This window comes from Orcinus orca, chromosome 13 (assembly GCF_937001465.1).
Source record: "Orcinus orca chromosome 13, mOrcOrc1.1, whole genome shotgun sequence".
Lineage (NCBI taxonomy): Eukaryota > Metazoa > Chordata > Mammalia > Artiodactyla > Delphinidae > Orcinus > Orcinus orca.
In genome coordinates this window covers 67,221,396-67,242,200 of record NC_064571.1, presented here as the reverse complement: position 1 = coordinate 67,242,200, position 20,805 = coordinate 67,221,396, and the positions used below count along the sequence as shown (strand labels likewise).

At 51.9% G+C, this 20,805-nt stretch overlaps 1 protein-coding gene across 3 annotated transcripts in view; it reads right to left on the bottom strand.

Moving 5' to 3' along the window:
• The window catches only part of GALNT14 (polypeptide N-acetylgalactosaminyltransferase 14), a 232,100-nt gene that overhangs the window by 52,312 nt on the left and 158,983 nt on the right, over positions 1-20,805 (bottom strand). For all 3 annotated transcript variants that reach the window (XM_033425224.2, XM_004268185.3, XM_033425225.2), the window contains 2 exons: positions 8,076-8,174; positions 1,638-1,705 (listed from right to left, as the gene is read on the bottom strand). In XM_033425224.2, coding sequence (XP_033281115.1) covers positions 1,638-1,705; positions 8,076-8,174 — 167 coding nt within the window. The remainder of the gene's footprint in view (positions 1-1,637; positions 1,706-8,075; positions 8,175-20,805) is intronic.

Below are 20,805 nucleotides of genomic sequence, written 5' to 3'. Positions count from 1 at the left end.
TAGGGGATCCATCCGGTGTATCCCGTCACCCAGAGCTCATTCAGCTCTCCACCATGCAGGGAAATGTGCTGGGATAGGCAAGAGACCCATCCTAGGCATTCACCCTGGGTCGCCCTGGCATGCCTGCCTGCCCCAGCACTCCTTGGCTCTGAACTCCACATCATAAGTTTTGATTTTGCTTCACTGTTTGGCCAACCTCAGCCTCTCTGCTTGGGTCTGGACTCTACAGAGTGACCACAAAGACTTAGAGGAGCTTCCTCGGAGCCAGGCGCTGTTCTAAGCACTTCAAATACGTTAACACGTTCATCCTTATGTAAGCCATATATATCATTGTTATCCCCATCTTATAGGCAAGGAAACTGATGTGCATAGAGGTCAATAATTTGCCCAAGGCACACAGCTAGTAAGTGAGTCAGTGACAGGTCTCGGATTTGAAGCCAGGCAGTTGGCTCCAGAGGCCATGCTCTAACCACTAAGCTATTCTGCTTCTAAGTGAATCCAACAGCATTCCCGTCTCCAGCCTCAGTGCCAGCTACCTCCCAGCAGGACGAGTGTCTCCCCAGCTCCAACCCCTTTCTCACTAGGGAAGGGAGATCAGGTCACTGAATTTCAGAACTCAGGTCTGATCTGATTACCCTGGATCTGGTGCACAACCTACTTGTGCATGACTTCCAAGGTTCTGAGGCTGTGTCAGAGGTGTGGGCTTCCAGCCTTCCTACAGCAGACCCCAGTGTGGTAGTGGCTCTGACGCCCAGCTTCAGGCATCAGGGCTGGTGGGGAGAGACTCCACTCTTCTGGGACTCGGAGCTATCCCCAGCGGCCATCACCTGCTTCCCCTGGTTTGCCACTGGGAAGAAGCGGTTCTGCATGCATGTGGCTGACTGCCTGCAGCAGTACTGGGGCTGGGATGACAGCTCTCGGAAGAGGAGCCAGCAATATCCGTACTTGAAGTGTAACAGTGCTTCTGCGATGATCGTACCTGATTGTCAAACTGAACACACCGGTGTCTGAAACCTCCCTCGTGCTTTTCTCGGGGAAAGTGGACTTGGACTGTGAATTTGGGTGGGACCCAGGTTCTGGACAGGATGACTAGGGGATGGTAATGACCAGTGGTTGAAAGGTTGGAAGGCAGCTGCTCACTGTGTCATGGCCAAGTGATGGGACGTCCCCAAAACTGAACCCCCCTCCCCATGAGTCCTGCCATGGGAATGAAAGGAAGAGGGTAGGTGGCCTCAGCTCAGGCTGATGGATTATCAGAGTATATGAGTGAGGAATCTCTAGTCATGGGCCCTGCTTCAGGGCTTGGGGTCTCTTTGAAGGTATGGGGTCTCTTCAAGTCCAGGAACGTAGGTTGGGGGCAGTGACACACATGCATATACACACCAAACCCATCAAGAATCTACTGAATTGATCTGGTTAGATCCTCAAAGACTCATGGCAGAGAACCCAAGACATTGTTTCTCAAATGTAAGGTTTATGTACTCCTTGAGCCCCGCCTGGACACTCAGTGTCTTCCAACCTACTGTAAACCCAGGCTTCTTCCACCCCCAGGGAAGCAGTGGGCTCACCTCTGCTGGTTACACAGGGGCTGGGAACAGACATCTGTGTCCACAGCACAGGAGAGCGATGGTACTTACGGTCACTGCTGAAGTCATCGACTAATATGATTTCCTTGAGGAGATTCATAGGGGTGCGGTTTAATATGCTGTGAGATTGAAAGAGGAAAGATCGTCATGACTTCCAGCAGCAAATACATGTATCAACCTGAGCTTTATTTTTTAATTTTTTTGCGGTACGTGGGCCTCTCACCGTTGTGGCCTCTCCCATTGCGGAGCACAGGCTCCGGACGGGCAGGGTCAGTGGTCATGGCTCACGGGCCCAGCCGCTCCGCGGCATATGGGATCTTCCTGGACCGGGGAACGAACCCGCGTCCCGTGCATCGGCAGGCGGACTCTCAACCACGGCGCCACCAGGGAAGCCCTCAACCTGAGCTTTAAATAGACACCAGTGCATTTGAAGAATAAAACTCAGAACAACCGAAAAACTTTGTCCAGTCACACTGCTCCCTGTGAGCCACTGGGACACAACCCTGCTGTGTCTTAGTGGATGTCACCACCACCCACCTAGCACCCAGAGATCCGGTGTCACCCTCAACGACCCTCCCTCTCCCTGAAATCCTGCATCACACCAGTGACCAAGATGTGCTGGCTTTCCTTGAAAAGTATCACTCAGATCACCTTCACATCTATACCTCCAACCTGATCCAACCTCTTCTGCCTGTTTTTTTTCAGTAGCCCGACCTGTCAGGCCATCCTCCCGTGACCTCCAGAGTGAGCTTTCTGAAGCATAGATCTGATCTCCGATCGTGTGACTTTCCTCACTAATGCAAGTGCATAGGTTGACAAAAGGCTCCCCACAATCTACACCCCAAACCCTCAGCACGCTCTTCACGGCTTTTCCCGACCTGGAGCCAGCCCTCTTTCCAGCCTCCTCGTGCCCAGTGCCTTTATCTGGAGACATCCTGCTGGTTACAACCGAGGGCCGTTCTCCTACCGCTGCCACAGCGTGAAATGCCCCTCCTGTGCCACAAGGATCTATTCAAATGTCACTTCCTCTCTAGCGCCTTTCCAAGCCACTTAGTGAGAATGAACTGCTTCCTCCTCTGGGGTCCCTCAGCTGTTTGTATCTGAAGCTTCCTGCGGCTCTCACGCCAGCCTGACTCCAAGGGCTGGTTTTGTTGGCCCATCAAAATGGTCACCTCCCCGGCGGCAGGGGCCTTGTCAAGCTACTGTCTGTACTGCCAGAGTCCAGCTGTGCCTTGGCCATGACCATTCACTCCATTTAGTGCACACCTGCTATGTGCTGGGCGCTGGGTGTATGATGAGGATCAAAGGAGATGTGAGCTCTGTGAGAAGCTTGTGGTCTAGGAGCTACTTACTACAGGCTGTGTAACCTTGGGCAGGTTACTTCACTGCTCTGTGCAGTAAAGTATTCCCATCTGTATAACAGGGATAATAATAGCACCTATCACTCACAGGGCTGTTGGGAGAATTAAAGGAGAATGTTTCTAAAACATTTAGCACAGTGTCTGCTGGTAACAGTGATAAAAAGTGTAGCAATTATTACTGTTCTGTGCATCAGTGGTGATTTTTGAATTGACTTCATTTCCTCTCCTGTGCTGTGGATCTGTATGTACCCACTGGGCAAGGTTAGGTTTCTGGGTTCATTCTGGGTTTCGGGCCTGAGATGGCTGGATCCTGCTTCTCCTGAACATGCCAAACTGCACGGTTCCTCAGAAACATTCCCGGGCCACACCACCCACCGTGGGGCACCCAGCGCCCTGCGTGTATTGAGGACGGGGTTCAGATGGGCGGAGGCGTGTGTGCACCGGAGCCCTGTTTCTGGTGAGCTGTCCTTTCTAAGCAGGATGCAGAGACTTTCCAGGAGGAGAACTTCGCCTGGAGCTACCTTTATTCATGAAACCGTAGTTCTCACCATGGCAACTAGTGTGAGGGGGAGAGAGGAACCCCAACCCCAAGCCCTGAGCCCGCTGTTGGGAGGTGGGGACAGGGCAGGCAGGAGGTGGTGGGAGGGAACCCTCGCCACGATCATCCGAAAGGAAACACACCAAACCCAACAACCAGCCCTCTAATCAGAGTGGGATGGGGAGAGCGAGGCTGAGAGAGAGGGAAAAGTTGCTGGAAGAATACCCTCTAATGAGGTTTGATTACGGCTGTAGCTTCTGCACGCGATCTCCCCAAATCCCTGCCGGCTCTTTGAAATTCAAGAGTTGTCTTCTGTGAACATCAAAAGGTAAATCGCGTGCAGCTCTGTGCTGGTTGAACTGAGAGATGATTAGCGAATGAAAAATGTCCAGGGTTTAAAAAAGGAAAAAAAAAAAAAAAGAATGAAATCGTCAGCGGTAAGTGCTAATTACACCATTTCCTAGTGACACCTGGCTGGTTTTTGCTCCTCTAAACAGAGCAATTGGAGTGATGGTAGGGGCACCGAAAAAGTGACTCGGGGCTGGGAGGGCCTGAGATGGGCAGGTGGTCTGGGTGCCTGGGGTGGCTGGAGAAGGAGACAGGTCAAGTCCAGCCCAGGGGACCTGGCTCGGCCCAGATGGTCCCCCTGGGTCCTCTCTTCTGCACACCCCACCTTCATCCCCTGGACCCTGGTGGCTTCCATCTCCCTCCTTTGGTCTCACCAGTTCTCCGCCAGGACAGCTCACCAGTCCCTCTACAGCCAAGCCGACCCTCCCTTTCCTCCAGGGCCCGGCTTTTTCCTTGCTTCACCCCCACTGCACTGTTCTGAGCCCTTTCTTTTCACAGCCTAGCAGGGGAGTGAGTGCTCGCCTCATGGGCGCATCGGGGGTCACACTCGTCCTGGGAATTATCCTGAGTCTCCTATCCACAGCTCGCTCTCTGCCACAGGGCGGCTGCCAGCAGCGTCTACACCTTCTGCCCGCCGCGCCCTAACCATGGGGCCCCCCGGAACCCCCTGAGAGATGGCAGGTACAGCAGCGTGGGAGGCCAGGCAGCCTCTACCATCCACTACTATGCGATCCTGAGCAAGACACCGGGAAGGTCCCAGCCTTCATTTCCATCTGTAATTACAGCTTCCTTGCAAAGGCAGGTGATGTTACTACTTGACCTACTCCACAGGCTATTGTGTGTGTGAAATGAGGAAATGTATTTGAAATTGCTTTGAGAACTGCACGGGGCTACAGGCAGGCAGCGTTTATCAGACGTTCCACAACTACCAGTTGAATGAAGACCTGGGGCCGGTTGACAGTTGAGTTTAGTTGTTCTGGAGTCAGACCGACTTGGGTTCGAGTGCTGTGTCTGCGGATCTGCCATTCACTAACCGGAGAGCTTCAGGAAGTACTGAACTGTCAGCACACTGCCTCAGCCACAGAAAAGGAGCTTAGCACCCTGCCTGGTGCCCAGCAGCTGCTCCCGGAATCTGAGGACTGACAATGATGGCGATACCGGTTCTCAACGTGTGATCCCAGAACCAGCAGCATCAGTATCACCTGGGGACCTGTTAGAAATGCAAAGTCTTGGGCCCCACTCTAGACCTACTGAGCTGGAATACGTGGGGATGGGGCCCAAGAAACCACGTTTTAACGAGCCCTCCAGGGGATTCTGATGTCTGCTCAAGCTTGAGAGCCACAGCCTCAGAACACTGCTGCCTACCCAGGCTCACTGTGCCGGGCACTGTTCCAAGGCCTTCACCTACCTGAAGTCATTCACTCCTCTCCACAATCAGGTGAGGCAGTTATTACCAGTATTCCTTGTTTGGCAGAAAAGGAAACTGAGGCAGAGAGGTGAAGGAGGTGCCCAAGGTCACACGGCTGGTAAGGGCAGAGTGGGCAAATCTGGCCCCAGGGTCCAATCTCTTAACCACCTGAATCTGAGAGACTTCTCCTCTAAATCTAGGCTATTACCAAAAGCCACAGCAAGGAGATTCAAGCTACAAACTGGCCAGTCAGCATGGTCCGGAGCCCCCCTGGGAGGCAGGGGGCCGGAGGGCGCTCCAGAAGAAGGGGGCGGCCCTGGGTCTCACATATGCACGGGGTCTCGTGGCAACACCAGTCAAGATAAACCATTCTTCAGGGCTTTTCTCAGTCCTTAAGTGAGAAAAGTCCCCGAACTCATCAAGGCTGTGACTCTCTCTCTCTCCCCCCATCACCCACTACATCATGCCTCTGCCTGGCTCTGAGCGCCCCCATGTGTGCCTTCCCCCACCCCCCATCCCCAGCTAATGCAGGAGCTTGGGCAGGGATGGGCAGAGGGACCAAGGCCTGGCCCGGCGCTGCATGGCAGGGACGAGAGGGCAACTCGGTCCTTCCCAGTTCCTCGAGCATCCTTCCCTTGCCAGAGCCTGGCAGCAAAGCCATGAGAATTCTAGAAAGTTAAAGATGAAAAGACGCCTTAGAAAAGATCCTTTCATCAACAAAAGTGAGATAGGAAGTGCTCTTCATTCAATTCTCTCTCAGTGGCTAGCGATTTATTTGAGCAACAGGATAGGGAGTAAAAGGGAGGTACGGATTCCCAAGGCAAAGGACACCTGGCCACGGAATTTCCTAGAAGTAATCTTTTTGCCTCCACCCCTAAAATTCACTTCCGCCCTGCCTGCTAATGATGTTAATGCCCGTCTGGTCATACCTGGCTCTTGGGCCCTAATTCTGATGTTTTCATGCAACACACTTGGGTCTGAGCCAGGGGCCTGGCTCACACTGAAGTTCCTGAGAGGCAGGAAAGAGGTCCTGAGCTCTCTCAGCAAAGCGCCCAGCAGAATTGGGGGTATAGTCTGGTACTTCACGGCGCCTTCTGAAGAGCATGGTGTTGATGGGCCCCAAGCCCCCTGCAGAGTGCAGGGCACCAGGGCCTCGGGGGAAGCCCTCCGTCAGGCTGGCAGACAGAGGCGCTGGGGCTGCACCCCTACTGCTCCCCACTTCCACCCAGGAAGTCAGAAACCCGAATCCTGGCTCCTGTGCTTCCCAGCTCTGTGGACTTGGCCTCCGTTCCCTACGTGCACCTGGACTTCACAAGGTTCGATGGGGCTCCAACTGAAGTGAGAGATAAAATGTGTTCTGTGGGGCTTCCCTGGTGGTGCAGTGGTTGAGAGTCCGCCTGCCGATGCAGGGGACACGGGTTCGTGCCCCGGTCCTGGAAGATCCCACATGCCGCGGAGCGGCTAGGCCCGTGAGCCATGGCCCCTGAGCCTGCACGTCTGGAGCCTGTGCTCCGCAACGGGAGAGGCCACAACAGTGAGAGGCCCGCATACCGCAAAAAAAAAAAAATGTGTTCTGTGGACCATAAAGCTCAGCATACGTTTAACATGTTAGTATTATTATCATAAAGTACCATCATTACTGTTATAAAGAGACGGAGAAGCAGCAGGAAGAGAATGAGAAATAAGTCTTAGAGCTGAGAGGGGTGAGTCTGAGGGCAGCAGCTGAAGTGCCCCTGAGAACATAAACGTAGTGTAAGGAAAGCATGGGGGACCTGGGGTCCCCACATTATAATGGCCCCCAAATGTCCCAGGGTAATGTCTTCTTGTGGGAAATGTGACAGAACTTGAAACATGAAAGACCTTTCTATCACCATCTTTCCAGATGTGGCTAATGACCTATCCAAGGTCACAAGGCAAGGAAGTGGTAGGGTGGGGACTTGACCCAGGTCTTCAGACTCCAAGTGTGGTGCCTTTTTAGGTACCCCAGAGCCTCTTTTCTTTTCAGAGCTCACTAGCTGTGCAGACACAGGGATGGCTGCTCTGTGCCAGCACAGTCTCAGTCCCTTTACCTGAATTAACCAAAGCAGCTCTATGCCGTAGGACTAATTATTATGCCACAGGGAGGTGAGGTAAGACATGAATAAGATACAGGCCTTACCCGTCAGGAGTTCATTGAGGATCACATCTGGGAAAAATGCATTAAGTGCTAGAGTAGAGATGTGCAGAGAAGCAGCCCAGAAGAAGGCCCTGATGGGTGTGTGTGTGTGTGTGTGTGTGTGTGTGTGTGTGTGTGTGTGTGTGTGTGTGCGCGCGCGCGCGCGCGCGCGCGTGAGCATGTGTTGAGGGGGATGGAGGTGCGTGGCATCAGAAGACTCCTCCAAGGAGGAGAAGAGGTCAGCCTGGAAGGCAAGGAGTCTCTCTTGGATGCTTTTGGCAGACCCCAGTTCTAATCCCAGACTGATGCTGGGGGTGGAGGATGTACTCAGCCACAGAGCCCCAGCTTCCTCATCATCTGTGAAAATGAGAACTCATGTTCTAGAGGCAGTCTACGCAGTGGTTAAGGGCAAGTGCTCTGGGACCAAGTCCTCTATGACTTCCAGTGACCTTCTATAAGTAACCCGATGCCTCAGGCCTCTATCTTTCCTCCTGTATAATGGGATAATAGCCGCCCTCATAGGAGCGTGAGGAGTGACTACTAGCGGATACATGTGGAGTGTCCTGAACGGTGCCTGGCAGGTACTTAGAAACACTTGAACTGGTCCCCCTCCCCACGCGGGCAGACATGCCCTCGCCAAGTGCCAGCCTGGAAGGCTGACACACGGGAAAGCTCTTACCTGCGGATGGTTCTGAGCAGGGTGGAGCGGGCCTCGTTGTGGAAGGTGATGATGATGCTGGTGGGAGGGAGGTCCGTGCAGTACCCCAGCAGGGTGCATCTGGGGAAGGCAAGGCAGCGGGACAAGAAGACCTTTAGAGACAAAGCAGATCTCAAGGGCTGGAACCAAGGGCATCACTGGCGTGGACAGATGCCTGGTGTCTGGTGGGGCCCCCTCCAGCTGCACAGCACTGTGTAAGACCCCAGTGCCTCACCTGGCCCTACGGGGGAGCCCAGGAAGCTCCGAGAATGAGTAGAGCTGAATCTCCCACCACCTCGGGGAAACTTGGGCCTGGAGTCGAATTAAGTTGACGTACAGAACATAAATGTGGGATTTGCCGCGTGCCTGGGTTACAACACATAGTTCCTGGTAGCCACATAAGCCCACCCCCAAGCCTTGGGCTCTGCTGCCCAGTCTGTGTCCAGCCCAGCCTGCCAAGGCCTCCCTGTGTTCTGGGCCAGCAGCTCCAGCCCACCACACCACGCTGACCCCTGACTTCCGGCCACACACACCGAAATCTGGCATATTTAAAGAGGCAGAGCCCTAAAACCCAGCATTCGTAGGAAAACGCCATCTTGAAAAAGCATTCACTTCCCCATGTCCAGGATCATTTTGTATGACAATTACATGTGGGGTAATACCAAGTTAATACCTCACTGCAAGTGAAAATTGTAGCCCGCAGCCCGAAAATTACTATAATAATGGAAATAAACCCACCAAGTGAGGCGGGGGCCACCAGGGGCGATCCTGGGTAAACGCTGCCTCCTGATTCTCGCTGTTCCAGGGGTATTAAACGAGGAAGTAAATAACAGATGTTTGGTGAGTCAAACATTTCCTCTCCTCATTTTCTACTTTCTTCCTAGGCCTGGGGCTTTCTTGGGGCTTTTAACTTGGGATCCAGAGACCCAAGGATGGACTTCAAGGGGGCTGTGAGCCCTCTGACATTGTTTGCAAACTTGTATACACAAATGTGTTTTTATTCTCTTTCCTGGGAAGATGGTTCATAGCTTTCAGTAGATTCTCAAAGAAGTCTGTGGCCTGAAACACTTAAGAACCTCAATCCTAGGCCCATGGGCATGACGTCCGTTTGGCCTCCCTAATAATTCTGAACACTGTTTCCTACAAGAGCAAACCCTAAATAAGAGAACTTACACAGACAAGGCGGGGCTGTTGTGCTCAGGACCTGAGCACAGACTGGGATGGGTCAGCCACTAGGAGCCAAGAATTGGGAAAGGAAGGCCCCGGGGGAAGAGACAGTGGAAAGGCTGGTCATGACCTTCAGACCTGCCTGTGCTCCCCCCACAGAGACAACTTCTCACCACATCACGTCAGCTCCACCTCCTAATTAATCCCCACCCCCTGAACCCACCTCTCCTTTCTAGTCCCCAGGGGCCCAGCTCAGAGAGTCTACTCCTCTGGGGGATTCCTGCAGCAGTCTCCTGACCAGTCATCTTGCCTCCACCCTCTGCCCCTGCCAGTCATGTCCAGTCTACCACAAAGCTCTGCCCAGGTGTTCCTCTGGCCTGAAGCCTTCAGTGGCTCCTGATATAGAAAGTCCAAACTCCCTATCACAGCCTTCAAGACCTTCCACAATTGCAACTTCATATGCTGCCATAACTTTCTGCCACTGCTCTCACTATTACCTCTGCATGGAGCAGTGTCCTTTCTCTTTTCTCCACCTGTTGAACTCCTACTCATCCTTCAAGACCCAGAGCAAATATCTCTTGTCTGCAAAGGCGTTCCATACTCCCCCAGATAGGTAATGACCTGTGCTTTGTGCTCCCATAATTTTGTACATATCTCTCTCCTGGCACTTCTCAAGATGGACTATCTCCCCCACTTGACTATGAGTTCCTCTAGGGAAGGACCCTTGTCTATCTCCATGTCCCCAGAACAAGAGATAAGTATATCAGATGCCCATTCATGGAGAAAGAGAGAAAGAAATTCAGGAAATGCATTCCTAGGTCAGCTGATGATGTAGCCTTTTATGCTTTTAAAAGGGGAGGTATATAGTTCTGTCCCTCACTGAATCAGGGCTAGCTTATAGGACTAATAGAAAATGATGGAAGTGACAGTGTGTGACTTCTAAGGCTAAATCATAAAAGCACCGAAGACTCTGCCTTGGCCACTTGGAGGGAAGCCAGCTGCCATGCTGTGAGGACACTCAAGCAGCCCTGTGGAGTGATGCTGACGTGTGTTGGAACTGAGGTCTCCTGCCCACAGCCGGCACCAACTTGCCAGACACAGGAACGAGCTCCCCTGGAAGTGAGTCCACCAGCTCTAGTCAAGCCTTCAGATGATGGCAGCTCTAGCAGCTCCAAGCCTGAACCGCCCAGCCAAGATGCTCTGAATTCCTACCTCACAGAGACCATAAGGACAATCAATGATTCCTGTTGTTTTAAGCCACTAAAGTTTGGGGGTGATTTGTTGTTCATTAAATAACCATTATAAAAGAGGAGGAAAATGCCTTGAAATGGCCCCTAGTGAGAAGAGGCCTTGGACTTGCCTACCTTTGGATTCAGACCTGAGTCTAAGCTGGGAGCAGTGGGGAGGGAGGAGGGCAGGGGGCTGGCAGAGGTGGACTTGGGGCAGGGGGGTCCCTCAACTGGTGTGCTGCAGGGTCCATGGCGGGCAAGGAGGGGCTGGGAGGGACCCAGGCAGAGGGGTAGGCGGCAGTGAGCACTGTCAGCACCAAGAGGAATGAGGGGGATGTCAGGGAGTGGAAGGATAATCATCTGTCTGCTTATAGGAAGGTGATAAACAGAGAGCTTAGCAGAACCTCCCTGTCTCCATCAGAGACGGGGAGAGAAGACAGACGAGCATGATGACTGAGAAAGCCGTGCTGCCAGGGCTGCGCTGAGGGTCAGGCCTGGGCACTGCGCTGGAGACGGCGTCCCATTCCACACCCCGGGCGGTGATGGGATCCCAAATCCCAGCTTTTATGAGGTAAGCTATTCTGGGGCACGTTGGTGCAGGAGGTACTGGGAGTTACCCGCTTAGAGAGCTTTTGGGGACGGGGCTCCTTTTCCTGCCTCGGAGGCATCCAGCTGGGAGGCAGGTGTACAGTCGCACAGTGACGCAGCAGCATGCATGTGGCGCTGGGAGAGCAGAGGGAAGCGGACCTCTGCCCGGGGATGGGGCAGGGGTGGGGTGAATGTGAAGAAGGCTTCATGGAGGAGGAGGTGCTGGATCTCACAGGGTGAGATAGGGACAGATGGACACACACAGCGTACAGCATCCCCGTCACAGCATGGTTCTGGACCTGCAGGCCGGATGCCCAGTGAGGCAGTTGGCAGAATACTGGCGCAGGGGTCTGGATACCACGGACCCGCTGCGAGACGGTGGGTAAACCACCCGCCTCTGCAGGCTGCTGTCTGCTCATCTGTAAAACAGAGCTTGGGCCCAAGGCTCTCCTGCTAAAGGTTCCCAGAGCATCAGTAATCAGAAGCTTTCATCGTAGCTGACGTGCAATAAGCGTGGTTGATTTGAACGAAAGGCTGTGAAGGCCGTTCTGCAGCTGAGGCTCAACTGTGTGGCTGGACATCCACATTTACTTTTCTAAGACTCAGTATCTTCACCTGGAAAGTGGAGACAACAACTTTTAACTTGTAGATTTTTCCCCCTAAATTATTAATATGTTAGGTAATGATAGATGCTTGACAAATAGTGACTATCATTACTATTATTATTATTTTTCTTTTTGCGGTACGCAGGCCTCTCACCGCTGTGGCCTCTCCCGTTGGGGAGCACAGGCTCCGGACGCGCAGGCCCAGCGGCCATGCCTCACGGGCCCAGCCGCTCCGCGGCATGTGGGATCCTCCCGGACTGAGGCACAAACCCGTGTCCCCTGCATCGGCAGGCGGACTCTCAACCACTGCGCCACCGGGGAAGCCCTATCATTATTTTTAACATGACGTTTAAATCTGCAGACTCCTCCTCCCGCTGGGTGGAGCCAGCTCTTGCACAGGCTGGAAAGGCGTCCTTAGTGAGTGGTTCTGCCCTGTCTGACAGCGGGTAAGGGGCACTGGGAGGCAAGAGGCGGTAAAGAGAGCAAAGAGAACATCAGTGTTAAAGAAAGGAACCTGGGCTGTGACGTCAGTGTGAATCCTGGATCTGCTGAAAACTGGCTGTGTGCCCCTGGGCACGTCCTTTACCTTCTCTGAGCCTCAGTGTCGTCACCTGTAAACTGAGGACAAATACCTCCCTTTCAGGCTTGTTTGTGGAGATTGCAGAGAATACAGGCAAAACACGTGGTGTTTCATAGCTGCTGAGTAAATGGTGGTGAGTAATATTATTGCATTGTGGTAAATACTATTGTAATAATAATATTGCCTCCAGGCAATGTTCAGTGCTTTTGGACAAGAACTACAAACTCAGAGCTCAGCCAAGGCAGGAAGGGGCTTGGAGAGGACCTAGTCCAACCTCCTAAAGTGGGCGGAACTCGGCCCAACAGGCGTCCATTGGCGCCTGGGCTGCTTTGCTCCTGGGGCTCAGCCCCCTCCAGCCTCCTGCTCCTGCAGGATAAAGGACAGGAGCTCTTCCTCGAGGCTGGGCAGAAATCCCATAAGCGCCTCCTGTGTGCACAGGCCCAAGGGAGGGCAGGCCAGCAGGAGGCGGTGCATCACAGCTCTGAGGAACGGGCATCCCGGCTCCCGGCTCCCAGCACTCAGCACTGTCTTCCTCCTGCCCCTGCTCTCAGCTCATGGTGCCTGGACTCATCCTCCGTCTCCTCGGACCCTCACAGCAGCCTCTGAGAACCTCTACTCCACAGATGAGAGCAACTGCGGCTCAGGATCTCACTCAAGCTCACACACCTGGTGAGCGGCCGAGATGAGCTGCGTCCAGGTTCCGTGACTTCTCATGTGGTAGTTGTCCCTAGCATCCACTGTGAACTCAACCTGGTTAAGGCACAGGAGCCCGAGGGGACAGGGCCCACCTCCCCAAGCCCTGCGCATGAGCCACCTGCCCTTCAAGGCCCAGGGGGGCTGCAGTCCCGCTTGGACGCGAGCCCTGGGCACTGGCAGCAACAAGGCCAAGGGGCCAGGAAAAATCCTTAAAACAGGCCACTGTGGGGACTCAGAATGTGCGTGGGCTTCCTGTGAGAGGATCTAAAAGATTCATCAAACGGCAAGATCTATCAGGGGCACCAGGGAAATGGAGAAAGCTGCCAACACTGAGATCTGGCGCCGGCAGATGGACGAGAAACACGTTTATAATTTATTAAAGATTCAGGGGTTTTACTGGAGAGAAGAGCTAGCGAGCAGGAAAGATGGGTGTGAGGGTGCAGCCAGGAGGAAGGGCGGGACCACCGCTGTGTGCAGAGACAGATGCCAGCCCTGGGCTGCTGTCCTGATCGCCACAGCAGCTCCTGCATAACGCGCGCTCCTCTGAGCTGATTCTCCACCTGTAGTTTCCTTTTCATTTTTTAAAGAAAGATTCAACTGACTTAATTTCTCCAAGTTCAGGTGGGTCTCACAGTGCTTCCTAACCATCCATTTCCTGAGTGTTCAGTGTCATCTACTGGCTGAGGACACTTCCAGAGAGGTGTTCTGAGATGCTAACCCCTGGCACGGGGTCAGAGCTTCCTCTTCCAGCTCTTTCCATCTCTCCACCAGCCAATCGCTGCTCTGCTGCCTACCCCGCCTCATCCCTGCACCTGAACAGGTGCCAAGCGGGGATGTAGACACACCCCAAGTGAGGATGGCTGTCAGTTATCACAGAGCTGCAATGCCGTGCACATGCCTTTTATTTTATTGCACAAGCTCATTAAACTGGCAGCAGCCCGTAAACAGAGTGTTATGATGATCACCAGTCCCATTTTAGCACTGGGCAGCAGGGAGAAAAGATGAGGTTATAAATCAGAAACATTTGGGGGCTTCCCTGGTGGCTCAGTGGTTGAGAGTCCGCCTGACAATGCAGGGGACGCGGGTTCGTACCCAGGTCCGGGAAGATCCCACATGCCGCGGAGCGGCTGGGCCCGTGAGCCATGGCCGCTGAGCCTGCGCGTCTGGGGCCTGTGCTCCGCAACGGGAGAGGACACAACAGTGAGAGGCCCGTGTACCGCAAAAAAAAAAAAATTAGAATCATTTGGGATTTTATTCTCGAGTGTGAAAACAGGAGGGAGTGATGGAGAGGCAGACCCAGTAACTTTGAAGCAGAGAGGACAGCATAATAATTATTATCACTAAAATGTCCAGAACTGACAATGGCTCTGTGTCTAGGAGGCAAACTCTCAAAGCGGGGGTCTGGCACCCCAGAGGGGAGGCTGAGGGCAGTTAGAGAAAGGGGAAAGGTCATGCAAATATGCAGCATGACACAGTGGAAACCAGGCCTGGGGTGGGACACACTGGGCCAACCCTTTGCCACTTGGGAGCTGGGCAGTGACTTCCTTGATGAAATTATCCACCTCAGGGAAGGTTTTTTTTTTTTTTAACATCATTATTGGAGTATAATTGCTTTACAATGGTGTGTTACTTTCCGCTTTATAACAAAGTGAATCAGTTACACACATACACATGTTCCCATATCTCTTCCCTCTTGCGTCTCCCTCCCTCCCACCCTCCCTATCCCACTCCTCTAGGTGGTCACAGAGCACCGAGCTGATCTCCCTGTGCTATGCGGCTGCTTCCCACTAGCCATCTATTTTACGTTTGGTAGTGTATATATGTCCATGCCACTCTCTCACTTTGTCACAGCTTACCCTTCCCCCTCTCCATATCCTCAAGTCCATTCTCTAGTAAGTCTGTGTCTTTATTCCCGTCTTGCCCCTAGGTTCTTCATGACCGTTTTTTTTTTCTTAGATTCCATATATATGTATTAGCATATGGTATTTGTTTTTCTCTTTCTGACTTACTTCACTCTGTATGACAGATTCTAGGTCCATCCACCTCACTACAAATAACTCAATTTCGTTTCTTTTTATGGCTGAGTAATATTCCCTTGTATATATGTGCCACATCTTCTTTATCCATTCATCTGTCGATGGACACTTAGGTTGCTTCCATGTCCTGGCTATTGTAAATAGAGCTGCAGTGAACATTGTGGTACATGACTCTTATTGAATTATGGTTTTCTCTGGGTATATGCCCAGTAGTGGGATTGCTGGGTCGTATGGTAGTTCTATTTTTAGTTTTTTAAGGAACCTCCATACTGTTCTCCATAGTGGCTGTATCAATTTACATTCCCACCAACAGTGCAAGAGGGTTCCCTTTTCTCCACACCCTCTCCAGCATTTATTGTTTTTAAACGACTACTTAGTGACCCCTGCTGCCAGGCGCTGTCCTGAGCACCTCGCATATTTAAGGTTCACAGATAGCCCTGTGGGAGGGTGCACTGTTTAATGGATTCACTCAGGAGGAGACTGAGGTGCAGGGAGGTTAAGTAACTCACTGCAGCTAGTGAGCCCAGGCCTGCTGCATATCCTTGTCACCAAGCCACCACCTCTCCGTGCCAGCACCATTCCAGGCATCAGGGTATCCCTAGCTGCCGTCTGTCCCCTAGGTGTATTATGGGCCCTGCACACCATGTGGACCCCTGGGCTCACACTTGATCACCACCCCCAAGGAGCAGCTTCTACCGAGCTCTGGAACCCAGCAGGGAGGGACAGGCTGCCTGCCGTTCCGGGGTAGTGACAGCAAGACTGGGACACTGCTGGCTGAGCCACCACAGGGGCTCCCACTTACGCCCAGATGAAGCCTGAAAGGGTGGGCACAGGGTGATTTCAACGAGGCCCTGGGAGGCGCGTGAACCTGTTTTTAAGCAGAAAGCTACAGTTTGTCCCTCCGATTCCCGCAGGTCCAGAGCCCACTCCAGAGGCCAGACCAGACATAGAAAACGAAGGGGTTATCTTCTCCACGTGTGCCATTTGCCTGAACTCTACAGCTGCAAAGGCCAAGGGAAACAGGCATAAGCTGTGAAGCAGGGGTACGTAGGGCTAGTTTCCTGGGAGAACACTGTCCCCAAGGCAGTGACCACCTGGATTCCCTGCAGGTGGGTGGCACAGCCTTTCCTTGGTCCCCGCTTCCGTCTCTGTCCCCCTGTGTCCTCCACTATAGCCCAGAAGAGGTCCCAGGGAGACCACGTCTCCTCCCCATTTTCCTGCCACCAACACCCCCCCAAAGCTGACGTGTGTGAGGAAGAAAGGACGAGAGGGGAAAAGCTCTTGGCCCAGTGACCTTTCCAGAGTGTCAGCTCCCTCAGGACAGGCACCAAGAATACCTAATACATTTCCCAGCTCAGTTCTGTGCAAGGAAGCCTGCTCTCAGCTATGTGGAAAAGGAAGATGACCGAAAACTATAAAACGCCAAATCTGTAATTGACCTCTAGGTTCAAACTTGACTCTTTAGAGGAGAAAAACACGAGCAGTATAAAAAGTATGACAGCTGTAAAACCAGAAATTCCTTTTAATCTCATTTCATGGGCAACACTATACACTGTAAGGCATGAAATTTTTAGTTCGTGTCAACTTCACTGGGATTTCACATGCAGATTAATTGGTTCATCCACATAAACATATATGCTCCTACTTCTTGCCTCAAGTCACCCTCACTTAGCGTTATGGAAATCCTGCGTCTCATAAAAGACACTTAAGATAGTGAGATCTGCTATTCCATGACATGGCCACATTTTGAATTGCTGAGCATGTTACTTTTTTTTTTAAAGATTGTTTTTTGATGTGGACCATTTTTTTAACGTCTTTATTGAATTTGTTACACTACTGCTTCTGTTTTATGTTTTGGTTTTTTGGCCGCAAGGCACATGGGATCTTAGCTCCCCGACCAGGGATCGAACCCGCACCCCCTGCACTGGAAGGTGAAGTCTTAACCACTGGACTGTCAGGGAAGTCCCTGCTGAGCATGTTATTAAATTCTAGTATCCTGGGAAGGGGATAAGTGGGCCAGGGCAGGGAATTGAACTGCTTAGGAACTTGGTTGAGCTCTTGGTGGGCAGATGAAGGCCTCCAGCACCCACCTCCTTGTGTAATCTCTTAGCCTTGAGTGTGGACTAAACCTCGTGTCTTGCTTCTAAGGAACAGACTACAGCTAAAGTGATGGGATGTCACTTTTGTGATTAGGTCACAAAAGACAGTGACTTCCATCTTTTTCGCTGGTATGTTTTGCTGAAGCAAGCTGCCATGATGGGAAGCCCCACATGGCAAAGCACTGAAAGCGGCCTCTGGTCCATAGCCTGTGAGGGACCGAATCCTGCCAACAACCATGTCAGTGAACTTGGAAGAGAGTCCCCCCTGAGACGTGCCCTGAGATGCCTGCAACCCCAGCTGACACCTTGAACACTGCCTGTGAGAGACCCTGAAGGAAACGACCCATCTTGGCCATGCCTGAATTCCTGACCCACAGAAACTGTGAGGTGATAAACATTATTTTAAGCCACTAAGTTTCACGGTAATTTGTTATGCAGCAACAGACAATGCATACAGGTACCCTTAGCTCCTGAAAACCCGAGTCCACCAGGGTTTCTCACTGCCCTGGGGTCAAAGGTAAATTCTCTCGGGTTCTTGGTGGAAGAGCTATGCAAAGGCATCACGATTCTCCCAGCGCAGAGCTCCAGAGCTCCCACTCCATTCGTGCTCTGTTGACATCAAGATGTTGCTAGGTACAGGATTCCTATGGCCACAACGTACAGAGGGAAGTTCTTCAGGGGTACCTTTGGGGTTTGTTCCAGTCTTTAAAGATTCAGCTCCCTTAGGGCTTCTTAATATGAATCAAACACATAGAAAATTGTTGAGAGACTCACTTCTCCCGTGGATGGTGCATAACTAGTACCCTTCCACACGCACAGAGGAGAAGTTAATTCATCTCATATAATGGATGTCATAGGGCTTTAAGGCTTGACTCACTTGAAGAAGTCCAGTAAAGAAAGGCTGACCTAGATGGTAACACAGACATCCCTCCACTCCATGAACATGAGGCCATTTGGCACAGCCCTTGGTCTCAGGCTGGGCCTATTTAGGCCAACAAATGCATTCCCTGTACCAACCATCACCATGTTCTTGGTTGAATCTATGTCAGGCCAGCTCGGGGTCTGCAGTTCACTTCTTGCTCCTCGGAGAACCCTCTGGATTTCTTAGCCACCTACTTCCAGTAGCATCACGTTTCTAAGACAACCTACATCTTGACAATTCTAGGGCACTTCCACCATCATTATTAATTGCAGGCTCCGCAAGCTCATCTTCCTGGCGATGTACCAATGCCCCAAGGGTTCTTTGCTGGCATGCTGCAAAGCTAACTGGAGAGCGGTACGCTAGGATGTAAGGGGCCATGTTGTCTGGAGGCCGCCAAAGGCTCAGTCTCTGCCGCTCTTTCGCAGCCCAGAGTAGCTGGGAGACCTTTCCGTCTCTGGCTCCATACAAACTCCTGGGCTGCTGCAATACTGGACTGGAATGGACCACAGAGCTCCTCTGGTTAGTCAGTCCCTACATTGTGAGCTGCTGGACTGCATCTCCAGGAGAAGCCTACGCATGCTCTGAATAAAGTCTACAAGAGTCAAGTAAGTTTGGCACATGAGAAATACTGGAAAACTACTAGATTAACGTTTTGGTGATCCACCCATGCACACTAACATGTTAAAGGTTCTGAGACTTGCACTAGCATCCTGTTTACCAAGCTTTGACCTCAAACCCTGCCCTAAAATCCTTCACATATCATGGGAACTCACATATTCACAGGATATATATATTGTATCAAGCCTATCACTTAACATCCTACCAAAAACCGAATTTTGTAACACACAGGTTTTAAAAGCATTGCTTCCAGCTCCCTCCTTTTTTAAAGATGTGCAAACTGAGGCCCAGAACAGTGAGCAAATGGACCTGCCACGTTCACCCTGCTTGGCAGGGGCCAAGCTAAGATCTCCTAGCTCTTGGCTATTGAACTTGCTACTTCCTTAAAGCACTCAGGCTTGGGGGGCCCTGTCAGATGGTTTAGAGAAGCCCCAGGCCCCAGTCCACATAGGGGTACTGGCCACCTCTGCTTTCCAGTGCCCTTTTACCCCCTCAAAATATTCCCACCAAGGTCCCTATTACTTCTCTATGTTGCTAAATCTAATGGAAAATTTTCAGTCTTTTCCTTGCTTGTCATCTCTGTAGTAGTTAATATTGAGGGTCATACATCTCATTAAATGTTTGGATCTTGCCCTTGGCTTTGGTAGAATCACCCTAGCATGGTTCTCTTCTTAGGCTGTTTCTTGGTTTTCCTTTTCTTTCCCTCCTCTGAAATTCTGGTGCTCCCTTCGAAAATTCTCTCCTCAGCCATTCTCTCCTCAATCTTCCTTCCCTCTAGATTATTTTACTTGTTTCCAAGCCTTCAATTTCCCATCTGTTTGCTGACGATCCCAACCCTAACCCTAATCTGATGAGCATCTTCTCTTGGATGTCCCCACGAGATGACCTCTTCAGCCACCCTCTGCCTCTCATACCTCGCCCAAGCCTGCCGACCCTTCCGTGTTCCCCAGCTCACCATCCACCATGTGCCCAAACCCAAGAGGTATTCTCGAATCCTGCCTCTCCATCCCTGACACCAGCCTCCCTAAACCTAGTCCTATCAATCCTTCTTACGTATCTCTCAATCTGGCTGTTTCTCTCTATTCCCATCACGTCTTTGCTGGATTACTGCAGCCGCTTCCTAGCTGGCTTTATCCCCTTCCAATCTCTCCTGCATGCTGCAGCTAGAATGATCATTCCAAACTGCAAATTTTTAACATGTTTCAACACTGCCCAACTGCTCACAAAATAAAGTTGAACCCCCTAATCACCGCTTACCATCCTCGGTGACCCGGCTTCACCTGTGACTCCTCTCTTCACATCCTCCAACTTCCAGCCACGTTCTGCCTCACCTGCTCTTTCCCCTCTGGACCTCAGCAGGCGCTGCCCCCCCTCCCACGTGTCTGAAAGGCATTCTCCTCTCTTCCAAGGCCTGGCTATTTTTTCCTCTTCTAATCCTGGCTTGGAAGGTACTTCCCCTCGGAAGCATTTCTTGATCTCCAAGTCTTTTCTATTGCACCCCCCTAGGACCCTGCACTCACCCCATCACTGTGGTTTATTACCAAGCATTGGGAACTCTCCGTCTCTTCTGCTGACTCTTAGCTGCAATGAAGGCCAGGACTTATTCGTAGTTATAACCTCAGTCCCTGGCACAGCGACTAAACATAGTATAGGTACGATAAACATCTGAATAATGAGTGGATGAGTGAATGGGGGAGGAAGCAGGTGAGGCTTCCATGGGGGCAAAGCCAGAGGAGAAAACGTCCCTTGCCAAGTGACAGGTGGCACCAGCGCATGGAAGCTGCAGAGCTGTAAGCTGAGTGACGTCCCAAGGTCAGTCACACAGAGGAGTCCAAACAAGTCACCCAAACTGAGAATGGTACCATGTGGGGAGAATGGGGAGCCTTGGGCTCAGGTTGTCCTGGGAGAACTTCTGGGACAGTCATCTGGTGCCTGTGGACAGGTCTGATGCATTCTCTGTTGCACTGAAAAGTCAGCTATGTTTAAAAAGCTGGGATGTTCCCCTTGTTCACTGAAGTCCCAGCGATGAACAATGCTTCCTCACGTGGGAGGGGAGAGACTGAATCCTAGCTGATAGGACTGCCAGACTATGACTCAGATGCCCTTTTCTCCCAGACCTGTGCTGTCCCATATGGTAGCCACGAGCCACCTGTGGCTACTGAGCGTTTGAGA